General features: G+C 37.3%; 1 protein-coding gene across 4 annotated transcripts in view; it reads left to right on the forward strand.

Moving 5' to 3' along the window:
- The window catches only part of LOC149905637 (uncharacterized), a 349,280-nt gene extending 332,215 nt beyond the window's left edge, over positions 1 to 17,065 (forward strand). For 2 of the 4 annotated variants that reach the window (XM_090105232.1, XM_090105230.1), the window contains exons 6-13: positions 4,039 to 4,203; positions 7,344 to 7,539; positions 7,971 to 8,113; positions 8,658 to 8,781; positions 9,311 to 11,504; positions 11,579 to 11,723; positions 12,108 to 12,240; positions 14,959 to 17,065. In XM_090105232.1, the coding sequence (XP_089961358.1) occupies positions 4,039 to 4,203; positions 7,344 to 7,539; positions 7,971 to 8,113; positions 8,658 to 8,781; positions 9,311 to 11,504; positions 11,579 to 11,723; positions 12,108 to 12,240; positions 14,959 to 15,134 (3,276 nt within the window). In that variant the 3' untranslated portion in view covers positions 15,135 to 17,065. Of the gene's footprint in view, positions 1 to 4,038; positions 4,204 to 7,343; positions 7,540 to 7,970; positions 8,114 to 8,657; positions 8,782 to 9,310; positions 11,505 to 11,578; positions 11,724 to 12,107; positions 12,241 to 14,907 lie in introns of all 4 variants that reach the window. The other 2 variants (XM_090105233.1, XM_090105234.1) reach the window with 2 other exon arrangements.
- The last annotated feature ends 102 nt before the right edge of the window (positions 17,066 to 17,167 follow it).

A 17,167-nucleotide genomic window follows, 5' to 3' on the forward strand; every position in this document is an offset into this window, starting at 1 on the left:
AGCTTTCAGAAAACGGGTAAATCCTAAATCAGCAGCTAAATTGCAAATTGAAACTTCCTTGTTGCATAATATCTGAAATCGCCTGCATTGTAAACTGCTAACGGAGCGGCTTTTTGTAGAACATGCTAGAAGTAGGGTTGCCATGGCAACGGGTTTGACTTTATAATCGTTTGATTATGTAATAGAAAAAGAAATAGAAATAATTACTAAAGACTGATATTTTCAAATGCTAGTTAGTATTTTTTTCATGGAGCAAGTAACTAAAAAGTCGAAAATTAATCTAATAGATACACTTATCGACTCTCAAAAGGAATGAAAGGCTGACTAACATACAAACACTTTTTTATAATATCAAATCAATAAAATATTGTGTTTCCTTTTATTGTCCCTGTTAAATTTCTAAAAATATTTAAGTCTACCATACAAATCATACTCCATTTGCATAAAGCCCCTATAAAAAGCATAAAACATGTTTAAATCCGCCAAAAGTCAGTCAGCTGGTAATCATAGTACGAGCAGAGGCATCTTCGTAATTGAGTTACCGCAGACTCCAGATACCCCCATAGTCCGCTAACGAAACCAATTAGAGAGTGTCCGTTGTTTGATACGACACGATTATTTTGTTTAAACATTAGGGGTAAGAAAGAAAGTGTTTTGAAGGAATAGTTTCGTTAACCGACTTCTTTTTACCGCAATTTCAATTCACCATTGTCTGTTAGGTTTACAAAAGGAAAGTAAAAATTGCTTCAACATAAATAATACTTTTTTTTTCAATTAACATACATATCTCTCAAAGATCTCAATAGTTTGATAATGCATCTTCAAACCAAAACTTTAATAAAGAGAAGTTATAATGAAGCCAATAAAAGCGTGTTAAAAATAGAGCTGCCGCTAGTTTCTTAGATTCTAAACGGTAGATATGTATTTCGACCGAAGTTTTAGTACATTTTCTTTTCGTCAAGCTGTAGTCACGTTCATCAAACAATGGAAACGCGCCAGAGATAGCTATTATCCACAAGCGACTCAGGGCAGATTGAATTATGCAACTATTGCATAAACAGTGGCATTATGCACACAAATTAATAATTTTTTAATAAACGTCCGCTTCGTTAGAGTTTAATCTCTATTCCACTCGAATGCGTCGAATCAGCAATTATTTTGGATAGCTTACTTCCAATAAAGCGTTTCCAATCAAATTACAGTCTTCCTTTTATGAATATTGGATTTGATTATTCAAATATTCCACTTTCATTCTTATTTCAGGACGTTCTCTTCTTTTATGTAGTTTTTATATGTTAGCTTTGACACTAAAAATACCATTGAAAATATTGGAAAATAAAATATTATAAAATTAAGTAGTTAAATTTTCTTGACATAACTCTTTAAAATATAGGTACCTACCACAACACTTTAAGGTATTAGAAAGTCAATTAAGTTCAACATTACAAGCATGAAAATTACAAAATGAAGGCAGAATATTAAATATACTAGATTTCCGCCCGCGGCTTCGCCCGCGTTTTCCAAGGAAAACCCCCTATAGTTCCCGTTCCCGTGGGATTTCCGGGATAAAACCTTTCCTATGTGTTAATCCAAGTTATCCTCTATATATGTGCTAAATTACATTGTAATAGGTTCAGTAGTATTTGCGTGAAAGAGTAACTAATACCCTTTACTAAGCCTGAAACCAACCTGAAACTTATAAAATATATCAAGACAAAAACACATGTCATAGAAACCCCATTTGCATAAAACCTAATACGATTAGACTAATTGCTCAAGTGTTTAGCAATGATTATGTATCCAATCACTATAAGCAACAATCGAGTTGGATACCACCGCCATTAATCTTGTGAACTTGCAACTTTGCCGTGTTAATGTTAATGAGATTACGTTACGTTTTGGGATGATTAAATCAGATTCCAGTTTGAACTGTGGAATAAGAGTTGGAAACGATATGTAGGTTTTGATCATTGACAATAAGAAAGTTGTGTAGATTTAAAGTCGTCGTTATGAATCGGATACAAATCTCTACAAAATTACTTTTATAATTATATATCTATTATGTTATTTACAACAATAATTACACAAATCTGTGATAAAAGTACGCATAATTTTTGCTTGACAAATTTTAAAATTGATGCAGCCGTATATAATTGACCGAAATGACAATTATTATCATTGCAAAGTGTCATTCTAACGGTTCTAGCCAATAGGGCTAAATTAATAAACCAAACAGAGACATAAAAAATTTAATACAAAAATAAAATCTCATTTATTTTTATAACAGAATATACTTAGTGCATACAAAGAGTTGACACATACAAATGGAAAACAGGCGGTAGACGCTTTTAGTAATTTATTATAAGAATTAATCCATTATGAGCTAGAACTAATGATGGTAATATGTATGCTGAGGATAAATGAAAATGATTAAATTTAACACGGAAACATTAATATACATCCTACTAATATTATTAATGCGAAACTTTGTGAGAAGTTTTCTTTCTCGAAAAACTACTGAACAGATTTGGATGAAACTTTACAATAGTATAGTTAAACATCAGAATAACAAATGCACTATTGATATACTTGATATTTGCGGTTCGTCCGCAAGTATATCCGCGCGGCACAGTTAGCTACTGTTTACCAGTATTTAAACATCATATGAAATCTCAGAAATGCAAAAATCAATAAATGCTCAGCCAATATCCGAGTTTATTTATGAAAATTAATTAATAAGCCGTGATGAATGCTATAAGGTCTGAATCCTGTAAAATACGTCTCCATTGATTGAAAACCAATTCTACAGCCAATTGCCAGTTTAATTGCCTGCCTTACAGCAGCTGCAGATGTGCCTTTGAATTTAACGAATTCTGAGGAATTCATTATATCTTAATTTGGAAATTGATTTTCTCGGCATTCAAGTTTTTGATGTGTTTTTGTGTCGGTTAATGTGCAGATGATATAACGAAATTTATCACATTTCAATCCTACACTCAATACGTACAGATACGTACTTCGAGTACGTATCGATTGAAGTAATGAAGCTAGTGTCATTAAATAAATTATGAATGCGGTGTCGCATATTTCTAATGCGACACAATTATTATTTGCATTAGATTTTACATCCCTTTTACATCATAAAACACTACGTTGTTAAGGTTGTATTAAGAGCATAACTTAAAAACGAACAATTAAATTAATTTTGCTTTAGAATATTTTTTGACGTGACAACGTCTTATAATTTGATAGAGCCAGCTGCACGCACGAAAAAACATGACTCATGCGGCGTTACCTCGCTCTGAGGCGTTCCATGTAAGGCTTGCAGTGCAAGCGAGAGCGCGGAACGAGCGACAAAGAAGCACAATCGGCCTGACGTTGTCACGTTCAACTATCGTCAGTAAACCGACTTTACAGACAACCAATTTTTTCCTTTACTTTATTAATTATAGAGCCTTCTGTCACAGTTGCAGTACGACTACCGCCAAATATGACAAATATTTGTCTATTAATATTGAACTACGGATTTTTTTGAGGAATATTGAACCTATAGTGCAATGATATAAGGTCCAAATTAAATTTACCTTTGAGCACCTTTACTTAATTTTGAAGTGTACATTGATGCCCATTTAACGTAGACCCATTGTAACGTTCAAAGACTATTAAATAGAGAAGATAAGAAAAAGCAGAGGGGTCAAGCGTGTCTGGTTGTTTATTTTTCACCCTAACTGCGGGAGCCCGTTTAATTAAGAGTGCGAATGATAGGCCCTTTTGGGGGACTTTTTAAATACGAAAGCTGTTTTGACAGTATCCGTGATGTGTTGATGAATTGACACTTTTACATTATGTACGCAGTTTTACTTCAGAACTGCCTCTGAAAAGACAAAGGATCTTTGAGGAGGGTTTTGTTTATTTAGGCGCGGTTTAATTTTTCAAGATCTGGTTCTGACACATTTTGGTAAACGCCACGTTCATCAGATTATACTTTCGTAATTTGACAAAGTGCATCTTTTGAGATTATTTTTTTTATTTTTTCAGGCGTCAGCAGCGCATTACCAAAGTCAGTTGTCAGTGCTGTCAGCTGAAAACGAGCGGCTGCGGGGTCAGTTGTCAGCACTGTCAGTCAGTCTCGGGGTCGGGGAGCATGAGAAAAAGTTGGACGATGTTGCGCAACAAGTCGTGCGAGCGCTACTCTCTCAAAAGGTATATTTATCTAATACAGATATATAGATTGTCAAATATAGAATACACGCATAGTTTTCTGTTGTGAAATATATTATAATATGATTTGAAGATATTATGCTTGTAATTCAATATATGAATTATGAGGGCACGTTATAAAACCCTTGAAACTTTATGATTTAAATTAAAGCGTACCTAAGCGAAATACATTGTAGGTAGATAGATTATAAAATGTTTATGAACATTTCTTCTTACGATCTAAAAAATAGAATCTTGCCTTGATAGAAGAGAATATTTTAATATTAGCTGCAATGCCTTCTTTATACCTTTTAACCAAAAAAGACGTCGACAACTTTACGCGCTAACTAAGCTGCAAAGCAGAGATAATACCGTTTTAATTTATAGCGAGTACCTTAAAACCGCTACAGAATTAATTCTTTCGCAAAAAAACCAGAAACGGAATCTCTTAATCCGGTCAGAGTATTTAGATGGGTACTGGAAAATTGTTTTCTCATAATTATAGGCAGGCTCCGCTTACGGATTACTAACAGCTAGTCTCGCACATAAATCGTACGAAATGGGACACTTCGGCCTTACCGAGCACCGTAATAATTCCACCGGAGCGCCCGACCACTATAATCTTGGCATAATCTCGCCGATAATGTGAATGTTTGTGTTTAAATCCGTAAATGTCCGCCATGTTATTTAGTTTTGGCGTGAACTTTTCGGATAAAGATGGCGGCGCGTGCTCCTGACAGTTTGATGACAGTACGAATTGTTCGCGTTTAGTTTACTGCGCCGCAAATTTGGTGTCCGTATTTAATATTCTAGCCACTGAATAGGATATTTTATGACAGGACCAGCCACTTTTCTGTGCATGATGTAGAAATATCGGAGTCGTTAATTGTTTTAGCAACTGTATATTTGACGAAAGCATTTCTATTATTTGTATGGCAATCGAATTCGGGAAATGTCATTGTCCCAACATCTTATTTATCTGTTAGCCGTGTGTTTACTCAGCCAAATTGCTTTCCATAATTCAATACCGATCCGAGGAGCTTTCGCTGCCTCTAATTACTTCATAAACTCGCGAGGCTCACGTGAATATTATCCAAGTTAATCAACGTATTCCCTTTGAAGAGGAAACATTTATCAAATGTCAAAATGACAGTAATCACTTTTGGGCTGGTGACGGTTATCAATTTAACAGAATCTTAAGTTTTGTAATTTAGTGTGACCTAATTATGAAGCATGATATGTGTGGTTTTAAATATTAACTAGGGCTCTCAGTATTTCGCCGTTGACGTTGAAATATACTTATTAATAAACACATGCTATTACGCTTAGATGATTAAAATATCTCAAACACGCTACAACACTTTTATAATAGACGCTCTTGAATATTTACAATTATACAAGGTGGACCAAAAGAAGTCATCCGATGTTGTTTGGCTCTCATTTTTTTTTCTAAATGAAAAACTTCGATTCTGTTTTTTGATTATGTTTATTTGAACCTTTAAAATTTTATTAGTTAAGTCGAGAAGATGATATCGACCAAATGGGCGCCGTCACAATTGATTGCCATACGGGCTCGTTTTAGGGCATTTCTCATCACTTCAGCGAGAACTTCGGGCGACAAATTCTCGCACTCGTGTCTAATGTTGTCCTTGAGGGCTAAACAACCTTGAGGGCTAAAAAAACCCCACAAAAAAGTCTGGAACGGTAAAATCGGGCGGTCTTGCGGGCCAGTGCAAATCGCCAAAACGAGAGATGAGGCGACCCGGGAAAGCCGCCCTCAGAATATCGGTTGTGGCTCGCGCAGTGTGTGCCGTTGCTCCGTCCTGTGGGAACCACATATTCTCCAGTCCTAATTCGTCCAATTGCGGCAGAAAAAAACTCAGTCAACATGGCCCTATAGCGTGCACTGTGCCCGTAGCATGTTTCCAGCGACAACTCGACATCCTCGGCAACAGCGGCGATATTCTCGGCAGAATGGGCGCTCCGGGGCCGGCCACTCTTGGCAACATCTCGTGTGGTCCCATACTCTTCAAGGTTGGTGGCCAAACGGCGCAGTGTTTGCGCAGTCGGTGTCGGACGGCCGGGGAATCGGCGACGAACTGTTACGCAAAAAAAATAGACACATTTATTCCGCGTTCTTGGGGACTGTATCGCTCCATGGCTTGTTCACTTGTATTCTACATCTGTCTAGTACACAAATGTCAAAATAGATTTGACATTGGCGGCCATTCGCAAAAATGAGAGCATCTTCCAATGGGGTGATTTCTTTTGGCCCACCTTGTACAAGGAGAAACAACTTTTCATAACATTTTAATCATACTTGTAATACAGATTTAATTCTAGAAACAAAAGCTTGCCACATCTTCCAGTTAACAATAAGAAATAATGTTTAAATATCAACATTACATTAATTAATACAGAATCTGGCAACTCCAAGAACAATTCCTTCTATCTCGGATCTCCCCTTTAATCACCTCCCGTCAATTACGCTACTCGAATTTAATTTGGCTAATGAAGTATAATTAAAATATACGCATTTGTTTCGGAAACTGACAGGGATGCTTTTAACGGATAATGAGTATGGGGGAAGAAGTTTTTTACACTGGAACAGCTTGTTATCCGTACGATGTACGCTAAATAAGATTACATTACTTTTATTACTTTCGTCTGCAACTTAAACTATATTTACATGCAATATGCACCGTGACGTGCATTTCTGATTTGCACTCGCTTGTAATAAAGTTACCGGTGCTGTGCAGTCGATATCCTGATCTAATCTAATCTCGGAAATTATTGGAAATTGATCATCAAAATTCAAACTACTACATTCAAATTTCAGTTGTTTGAACAGAATGAAGTTGGAAGATCGCATCGTGGGAAATCAACATAAATTTTGATTCTTCTCTAAAGTAAATAACGATTTTCACGATAATATTTTGGTGATCAGCGAACGTAATCTACCCTGCCAGAACAAAACTAGTCCTAGTAGTCTTCTAAGTCTCTACCTATTCGTCTACCTTTCCTATCGTCGTTGGCCTATTTGATCTGTAGTATATCGTATGCAATTACATTTAAATTTAAATTTTATAAAAATTAAACTTTTTAGTCATATTCTATCATCAAGTTCATCACTTTATTTCCAGAGCGTGCGCGAAGAGCTCGGTTGCGCGAGAGCCCGTATCCGCGAGCTAGAAGCACAAAACAGAGCGCTGAGCGCGCTGCTGGTGCGGCAACTCCGCCCGCAGCCGCGCCCCTCGCCGGCAACGCCGCACACGCCGGCCGCACACACTCCCGCTACACCGCACACGCCTGTCACACCGCTTAATAGGGATTTGCAAGGTGAGGCACTATTATATACACCTACACTATACACACTATCAAAACTACTATACACACCTACTCATATACATATACACCTACTACGTTCTAATCAATTGGCATGGGTGTACACTGGACAAAGAAATTAATACCAAATATCTGGTTTTAAACATAAGTCTCACGGTGATGTAGGAACTGAAAGCGGTTGATAAATAATAGCTACTTTCTGCATTGAATAGAAGAACGAATCGTGAATCTTTACTTATCCAGGAACACTTTGAAAGTTCAAATTGAAACTTTTCGAAGACATCTTTCAGAAGCTTTTTATTCGTATCGTTTTTTATATGTAACCACTCTGCTGAGTTTTTTCGTGGTAAAAATTTTTTTCTATAATATTATAATAAGTATATATTTTATTACGAATAAAGAAAACTATTATTTCGCCAATACAGTACACCTCCTAGACGTGGGTTCATGCGGGTCGCTGGTATCGTTCCGCGACTCGCCGCCGCCCCCAGTGCAGCTGCCGCACGCGCTCAGTCAGGACGACAAGCGGCGACATCAGATACTAGCCGATATATGGACTGAGCTGAAGGTAGACCATAAAGCGTTTTAGTATGTGCTTTTCATTATGCTTCCAATGTTCATACATGATTTTCACGTTACATGAACTTTAAAACAACGGTCCTTCGAGTAAAAAAGTGAAGTCCCGTGTCCCCTTAGTGGGGTAAGGGGCAGATGCATTATACATCTGTTTTACTGATCAATTTTCTTTAGGGACAAGTAGGTGATCAGCCTTCTGTGTCCTACCAGACCGAGACATTTTTTTTTCTTCGTCTCCACCGGGAATCGTACCCAGGACCTCTCGGTTTTACGCTCACGCGTCAACCACTGTACCAAGAAGGCGGTCCCTTTGAGTAAAACTACTGCATTAAACGTATAGAATATAAGTAGGTATTTATAAAGTTCCAACGATTAAATTACAGGAATATCTTCAGCTTAACTAAAAGTTATATAGATTTTGGGTAAATTGACTGCTCGATGCTTGCAACTCCACAGAATAGATGATGATTGCCCACTATTCTATCGGTTAACCTGTTAAGAAATTACTTCTAACTCCATACAAATATCCTTTCCAGGGTCTGGAAGTAACACCAGCGAACCTAGCTCGTGCGTTGTCAGCAGTGGACCCCACGCTGTGGGCGGCTCCCACACGACCCGCCACGCTCAGTCTTAGCGTGCCCAGTGCGGAAAAGGGGAAAGGTATGAATTATGTATATTGACGTGACAACGTCTTATAATTCGATAGCCGGCTGCACGCACGAAAAAACATGACTCATGCGGCGTTACCTCGCTCTGAGGCGTTCCATGTAAGGCTTGAAGTGTAAGCGAGAGCGCGGAACGAGCGACAAAGAAGCACAATCGGACGTTGTCACGTTCAACTATCGTCAGTAAACCGACTTTACAGACAACCAATTTTTTTTAAATGTTATCTGTCACTTGAAACTCATCAGGTAAACAATACAGAAGCTGTCAATTAGGCAACAATTTTATTTGCCTATATTTATAGGATTTAATCAAAAATTGCATTTAAATGTATTATTAAAAAGGAAAGATCATGTTTTTATATATTTAATTTTAAAATATAATAAAAAATGACATGGTTCCACAAAAATTTCACTTTATTATCATACAATATCTTTAATGTGTTTTCTATTACTATTTGCTGGTCATACATTGATCCAGTCTTCAAATTACAACTCATCTAAACAATTCATTTCAACCATTTCAGAAGCAACTGTAGAAAAGGAAGAAGAAACGGGCGAGCAATGTGAAGCGGGCGCAGAATCTCCAGAAAGCGGCGCCAAAGACGAAGGTTATTCCACCATGTCTAGTGACGTGCAAGCAGACGCTTCACGCCAGAGTGATCATGCTGTAGACAGAGTTCTACCAGACCTAAACGAAGCGTCAGACGAGACAGACAACCAGACCATCGTGTCCATCAACCCGCGGGAGACGCGCCGTCACGCCAGACTGCTAGCTGAAGCAGACTATATTTACTTCCCCATTGGTGTCGCGTTTGCTGGCATACGGGGTAGTTATCCACCCTCCCGACCAGTTCTACCTTTCCAACACGTTGTCCGCAGCTTCTCAGATTCTCATTTATGTTTAAAACTACTCGCTGGTACAACCTGTCCAACTAGCTGCCTAGATTCCCCCTCCCCTAGTTCGGGAGTTTTAGTTCTAGATCTCAAACCGTCGCCAGAAAGACCTTTGAGGAGGCCGGCCATCGCTTCCACTACAAGCTCAGAAAGAGTCTCCTGGGGAAGTACTGATGAAAGAGCAGATGGATCTCAGTTCGATTCTGATTACGTTCAACACTGGTTAGAACTGGACGACGCTAGATCTGCTTTACAACAGAGACACAGAGATTTAGCTGACTTAGAATACGATAGAGCTGAATTAGAAGACTGGAGCTTGTCGCTATCGTGCGAAGATCTCAGAGATAGACAGTCGCCTTTCGCCGAAATAACGACGCCCGGGCAAATATCTCTATCCACTCTACCAAGTATAAGAGAAGATGATGCGCTAGAATTAGAAGAAGATGTAGGTGATTGTTTGTGGAATGATTGCGGTTTCGCAACTGTAGAAATCGACGAATGTAGGATAGCTGATGATAACGAAACTTCAGAAAAGAGATGGGAATACTCAGGAACCCATTCTCCTGGTGGATCGTGGTCGAGTGCATCTGATGCTCCTGAAAAGAGATCTAGCACAGCTTTAAGCGAAGACGGTGATTGTGCAAACGTCGGTCTAGATTTCACAAGAGATTTCTACCGTCTCGTCAAATATGAAAGCACGAAGAGCTTAGCGTCGAATTCATCAAGAAGCGTTCCTAATCAAGATCAAAATAGTCACTTGAGAATTCATGACGTGCAATCCATGGCGTTACAAGATCGAGAGCAAGCACTGCAAAACGTGTTGAACTTCATAGCAGAGCAACAGAAGTATTGCCGCGATAGAGAGGAGTCTGATTCAATGTCGTCCCGTCCCGTGTCTGAAATACGAGAATTACCTCCTCCATATGCCGCTGCTGACTTCGACGATGAATCCGTCGACCCGCGCAGTGAAGTTTCCGATGACAGGCAAAGGCCTGACTCATTCGGAAGTTTCTCTGAAAACGATTCATGTGATATACACGATAGACCAAAAGTTGCATTCTGTGACGTAGTATCCGAGCCAAAATCAACACCAAGGTTCATAGAAAGGGAAGAACCTTATGCAGAATCAGAAGATTTTTACGTCGATATGTCACAAGCGGATAACGCGGAAAATGAAATAGACCAACACCATTTGCTCAAAGTTCAGAGAAAGAACGAAATCAACAAAATAATCGACGTAAGCAATATAACAGATCTCGATCAGGCGTCTTCTTTACGAGACGAAAAAACGGAAACTGAACCTAGTCGCCCAGACAACTGCCCGTTAAAAGAGAACAATGTAAATATAATAAACAGGCCAGTACCAAATGAAAGGGAGATAGAAACGTGTCTCGCGAAGTCAATGAGTTTTCCAAACACGAGCGATACAGAAATATCTCTAATGGACGAGATATTAAGCGCTTGTCGGCGAAGCACAGTCGCTTTAGTAACCGTCCCAGAAGAGGAAGAAAACTCGTCACCTGAGACGAGTTCCCCTCAAATGACTGAATCGAATACGACCAGCACTTCTACAGCTGAAACTGTGATAATAAGCAATAAGAATGACGGGAAGGAAGTACGGAGAAGGGAAAAGAGTCGAATCCCTACATTAATGGGCGGGAAAAGGCCGCCATCTTCCCCGAATAAGACGAAATCCAAAATACCCGTAGCAGATAAGAATAAAGCAACGAATCAAGTCCCCGAGTCGATTATAGTTAAGCAGGAACATACGTTGAGTTTTCACGAAGCGGCTACGTCTAAAGAAGTCATTGAAGAGCTTAATAGGTAAGTGTTTGTCGTGGTCATTATTATTTAATTTTTGATATTATGTTTGTTATAGTTTTTAATTGGTGTTTCAGAATGATTCGTCAGAGCGAAGGAGCTCCAGCTGAAGTTAAGAATGAAGAAAAAACAGAGAATGCATATGCTCAAAAGGATAGTGCGTTGTGGGCGCCCACCGGTTGGGTGCATGTTGAGAAAGATATTGATTTCAGCGATCCTAAGGTATGTTCTATTAATATTTTTTTGGTTTACAAGATTACGCAACTGGCTTTTAGATTATACTAGAAATAAACAACTTTAACATTTATTATGTCTTTTTCAGTTGTAGTCGATAGCCTCAAAATACATTTTATCATTCTTAAATAATTTTTCTTTATTGGCCTTTAAGAAGGTTTCTTTTTGCATTTCTTAGTAAGAGAAAATGAACCATTAATAATTTTACACGGTATAAAATATCAATAACCCTTCAAATTATTTACACTTAAATTTTTGATAATCACATGCAGGCTCACATTTTGAACAACTATAATATTATAATAACATTCTTATACACAAAAAGTGATTTATAATGTATGAAAAGAAATAAACATAACCACAACGTTATAGGCGCGCGCCAACCTCCTAGACGTGATGCTCGCGTCGAGCGACTCGTCCCCCTCCTCGTGCGGCTCGTCGCCCGCCGACGCGCCGCCCTACTCGCGTCTGCACAGGTTGCACCGCTCGAGGCGACAGAAAACTGGTGAGGATATACACTATCACATACACTTGAATTATACTTGCACGTGTGTACTTGTACACCTAACATGTATATACAGGGTGACTGGTAATTCGACGTGATCCTTCAAAGGATTCATTTTTGACCCCTGGTTAGCTGGACTTAATTTGTTGCAAATGACCTCTAATATAATCCCTTTGAGGGATCACGTCGAATTTTCAGTCACCCTGTATACCTACACACATAGGTGTGTAGACCTGAAACATACACTTGCACGTACACCTGAATTATACTTACACGTGTACACCTAACATGTATATATACCTACACCTATACCTGAAACATACACTTGCATGTGTATGTTTGCACAGGCTATTCTTATATAGGTACATGAAATAATATGTATACCTATACCTACACTAATACTTTTGCACTTTTGCTTACACTTACACTTGGACTTGGAATTATACTTCTGTTTGTTAGCACCGACTCTACTCATCTAGTATACACCTACACGTATACACTAAAATTTTTACTTTAAATACTTATACTTATGGCACTTACTCTTATACAGGGGGTATCGTTAAGTGTAAGTAATATACTTACTATATTTCTATACCTACACATATAATTACGACATACACTTACCGCTACACTCCAACATCTATACCGTGTAGTAACTCTATTTCCACTTCTACTTTACCTCTACATCTTCTCTACTTACAACTGCACCTTCAACTATACTTAACCTTACACCTACCTCTTCACTTATACCTTCACCTTCACTTTTCTGACTGACGTATCTTCAAATTTTGGTATTTTCCCGAAATGCACGCATTTTCACTCCTCGTTAACTGCTTACCCCTACTCCGTTAACTGCATGAACCTTAAAAAATCGTATTTTGCCTTTACCGAAAAATTCTAAAATCGAAAAAATCGAAATAAATAGATATATCGAAATAACGATAAAAATAACATAGCACAAAATACGATTTTTTTTCGAATTACGCTATCTTGGTGTTTACTAATCGATAACCATTCATGCAATACATAATTTTCAGATCATATTCCATTTAGAATAAAAAATTGTACATGCATACTGCTAGTAGATATAAATCGATATATTAATATTATTTACTGGAATATGTAACAAAAACATTATTACAGATTATGGTATTTGGTTATGGTTTGATTATGGATTTTAAATGGTTGTCGATTTTTGCAAAAGATGTATGAGTGTGGTTTATACTATTTAATTAAATTTTCACTAAAATAATTTTCCATAATGAAGGGTATAATATAATTATTATACCTATCTAATTACCTATTATTAAGTAAATTGGGAAGCTTAGTATTTCAGATTTCATATTTTAACTTATAGAACAGAAAATATACATTTTAATAAAACCTCCACTGTATGTAACTCTTAATAGTTAATACATTGTGTTAATTTAATTAACTATAAGAATTCAGTATTTAATGCAATACTGAGGGTTATTCTAATTTAACATAAATATTTATTCAATAATTGGTGTTATTACATAACCTTTGTCTTATACCTCTTATGTGTTAATAATGTTAGTATGGGTACATAAAATCTAAGTATTGTTTAATTGTGGCGAAGAAAAATAAAATAAAATGGTTGTTCCTCATTTGCTCTGCATCTTAGCTGAAGCTGAATTGATATTTTATTTTGCAAATGGCCGTCTTATTTCTTTTTCTTCTTATATAATTTAAGCTTTAAATGTGTGTAAATGTAAATGTTAATAATAAATGTTTTAGATGCTATACGCTTTAGTGATGTGATTTCTTTTCTAAACTTGATACTTTTTGCTATTTCCCATGAATAGAATTTCATACATAACGACTCCTAATATAATTTGACATAAGGGTTTAACATGACAGCAAAAGGTATTAAGTATCTGTGTCTCGGGTACTCATGTCATCTGTCAGTTGTCACAAGCCACGTCACTCGTTTCCGCTCATACGCACATCTCACTCATTTTAGCTATTTGACGCATCGCTCCGGGGTAGGGGTTGACCAGTTTATTTGATCTATTTTAAAAAGTAACACAAATAAAATTAATTAATTTAATACATCCAGAATAAAACTGGTTAATTGGGAGGGAAGTTCGAGTAGGCTCATAATGTGCTCACGCATATTTTGAAAATTAAGGTGGCTTTGAAGCCGAACCTTTTTATGTTTGGTCAAATGCGTTAGGACATTAGAGTCTAGGGGTAAACCACATAAAGGCATTTAATCGTAACTTGTGACCATTTTAAGATTCTGAATCGATTAAATGCCTCCTAGTGCCATATTAATTATATGCGAATTCTCAAACGCAAACTGAGCTATCCATAAATAGATTGTAGAACTACGATGCATATTCTCTATTTTCTTGATATCATACAAAGTTTTTCATACATTCTATCTTTTAATCAACTCAATTTTGAACAGCTGTAGAAAAGTCCTTAATTAGTGCCCTTAAAAGCTTTATCTTCGCGTAACTCTACTAAAGATTATCGATCCACACATTCTAGCTTTGCTCTAAGAATTCTAGTATGGAAATTATAGAATGCCCATTAGTTTAAAACTACACAAACGCCATTGAGAATTCGCATACGGCAGTGGTAGGAGCGTTGCGTGAGCGGGCGACGGAGCTTGTGCTCACGAGTCGCGCTTTCGTCCAGCGGGCGGTCGGTTGTAGCTAACCGGGGTCGCTAACCGGAGTGTGGTCGCAGCGGCGGCGCTGCGGCGCGGCGGCGGGCGGCCCCCGCGCCCCACCATACTCGGCCGAGACGACTTCTTCGTGCGCTTCGCCGAGCCCGAGCGAGCCGCCGTCGCCTCGTTCGACTTCCTCGACGAACTCTCCGGCAACTCGTCGCCGGACACCAAAGACTGTCTATTGTGTGACTGAATAAAGTGTATTTGCGCGCCTTTTGTTTTTTTCTTGCTTGGGTTCTGTCAGTTTTGATACGTTGATACGTTATTATTAGGGGGGAATATAGCTTTTATGTATCTGTGAATCTGTTTTCTGTAGAACTGACTTAATTATGCTTGTAGGGAGTTTTACAGCAACGTACCGAATATATTTTTATATGTTGTGATATTCCCGCTCTCGGTCGCTTTCGACGCCAATTAGTAGGCGGCTGCGACTAGGCTGCAGCTTTTCTGCCAATAGTTTAGGTGTAGTCGTTCTAATAATCTAACGAAGCACCTAGTCTTAAGTAAGCTCGGGGAGGACGAGTCGGTCAGTGACTGCGTTATTTTATGTTTACTTCGGGTCTAATATTGCATTTGTGACGAGATATAATGAGACTGCGAACGGCTGCTTGAGATCCGTAAAGGACCCGAAATTATTAATTACTTCTGCGTTGTTCGCTTACGCTTCGTACCGGTAACACCGACCTAGGTAAGAAGATAAGTAATGACTAAGTAGGTAAATGAAAGCTGCGGCCTCGAAGTAATGTGATATTTTTGTATATACTGTAAGTCCCACTTATTTTCGTATACATTTAAATGGATTCCTTTGAACTCGAACGAAGCGTACTGTTGGGTTTAGAATGTGTATTTAGTGTGCCCAAACGTGTGCTGTTATATTAAGGTGTACTCTTAGCACACACGAGGGAACTCCCTTGTGGGTTTACTATATTGTAATTTTAAGTACTTATGTAAATATTGACGATTATTTGCGTATCGAGCTAGTAACTACACTTAAAAGTTATAAAGAATAGTCATAATTCTATAATGGTCGAATAATCTTATAAAATCCATTAAATCAAAGGGTACTAAATATGATAAGTGTATATATGTTATGACGTCACTGAATGCTATTTATTATTTTGTATCATTTGCGTTGTCTTTGTGTATACCTACTTAGGAACATATCATAAAATTTTATTATTTTCAAGTATCAATGTAATAATTATTATTAGCAATGACATGAGGAAAACGATTAAAAATATCTCGAAGTAAGAATGTTATTATGTGGTTATTACATTTTTCATATAACATGTTCAACATTATTCGTAAATCATTAAAAATAATATTGTTTTTGGCGATGGACCTGTCAAGATGACAGTTGGCATGAATAAGGTGACGTTTCAGTTGGCGCCAAATCAAAGATTAAATCCAAAATAGGTACTCGTGTCAAAGCTTATTATAGTTGCGAAATAATTTACAGAATGTTTAAGATTGGATGTGGTTATGAACCTTGTGAATTCGTAGTGACTTGCTACTTTATTACGCATATTTATCGTAATGGCGAAACCAAAGCTATTATTTACACAAAATACAGAATATTGCCACCACTTGTTATGCTGAAACACAAATTAAATTGCCCGTTTTACTATTAGTTACCCCAGCTTTGTTTTAATGGCAAATGTTGAAGACAATAAGGAAGATTTTTACCTATTATATGAATAGAAACGAAATGTCGACTCGACCGATATCTAAAATATTATCTATTCTAGTAGTACTTATATTAAAATTGGTATATACTTAAGTTCGGGTACACTATACAATATGTCAATAGTTTTCGCTGTTTTAGATCATTAAAATCATCAGAAATATTTTACGAAGCAATAAACACCAATTATTATTAATATATTTTTGACAATTTATTGGAAGACGTAAGATGTATTCAATTATGTATCCGAGCATTGTACAAGGTTTAAATATTAATGTATTTCATTTATAAATTAACTAGACCTTCAAATTAGGATCCTGAAGTTTTACAACTGATTTTAGCGATAGAAATACACTGTTCCTATAATAATAGTACACTCCTGTCAATGTAGGTAAAGTTGTGTGGATTGACCTCTTGACTTGTATTGGCAATTTATTTCTGTCATTGTAATAATAATGTAATTGTAGGATCCAGAAGTACTGTGATTGGTAACTACCAAGTTTGAAGCACAATCGGATAAATAGAAAATATGAAACGTATTC

This window comes from Colias eurytheme, chromosome 9, assembly GCF_061535395.1.
Source record: "Colias eurytheme isolate Ceu_HAF_F1 chromosome 9, ilColEury1 Martin Lab GWU primary, whole genome shotgun sequence".
Lineage (NCBI taxonomy): Eukaryota > Metazoa > Arthropoda > Insecta > Lepidoptera > Pieridae > Colias > Colias eurytheme.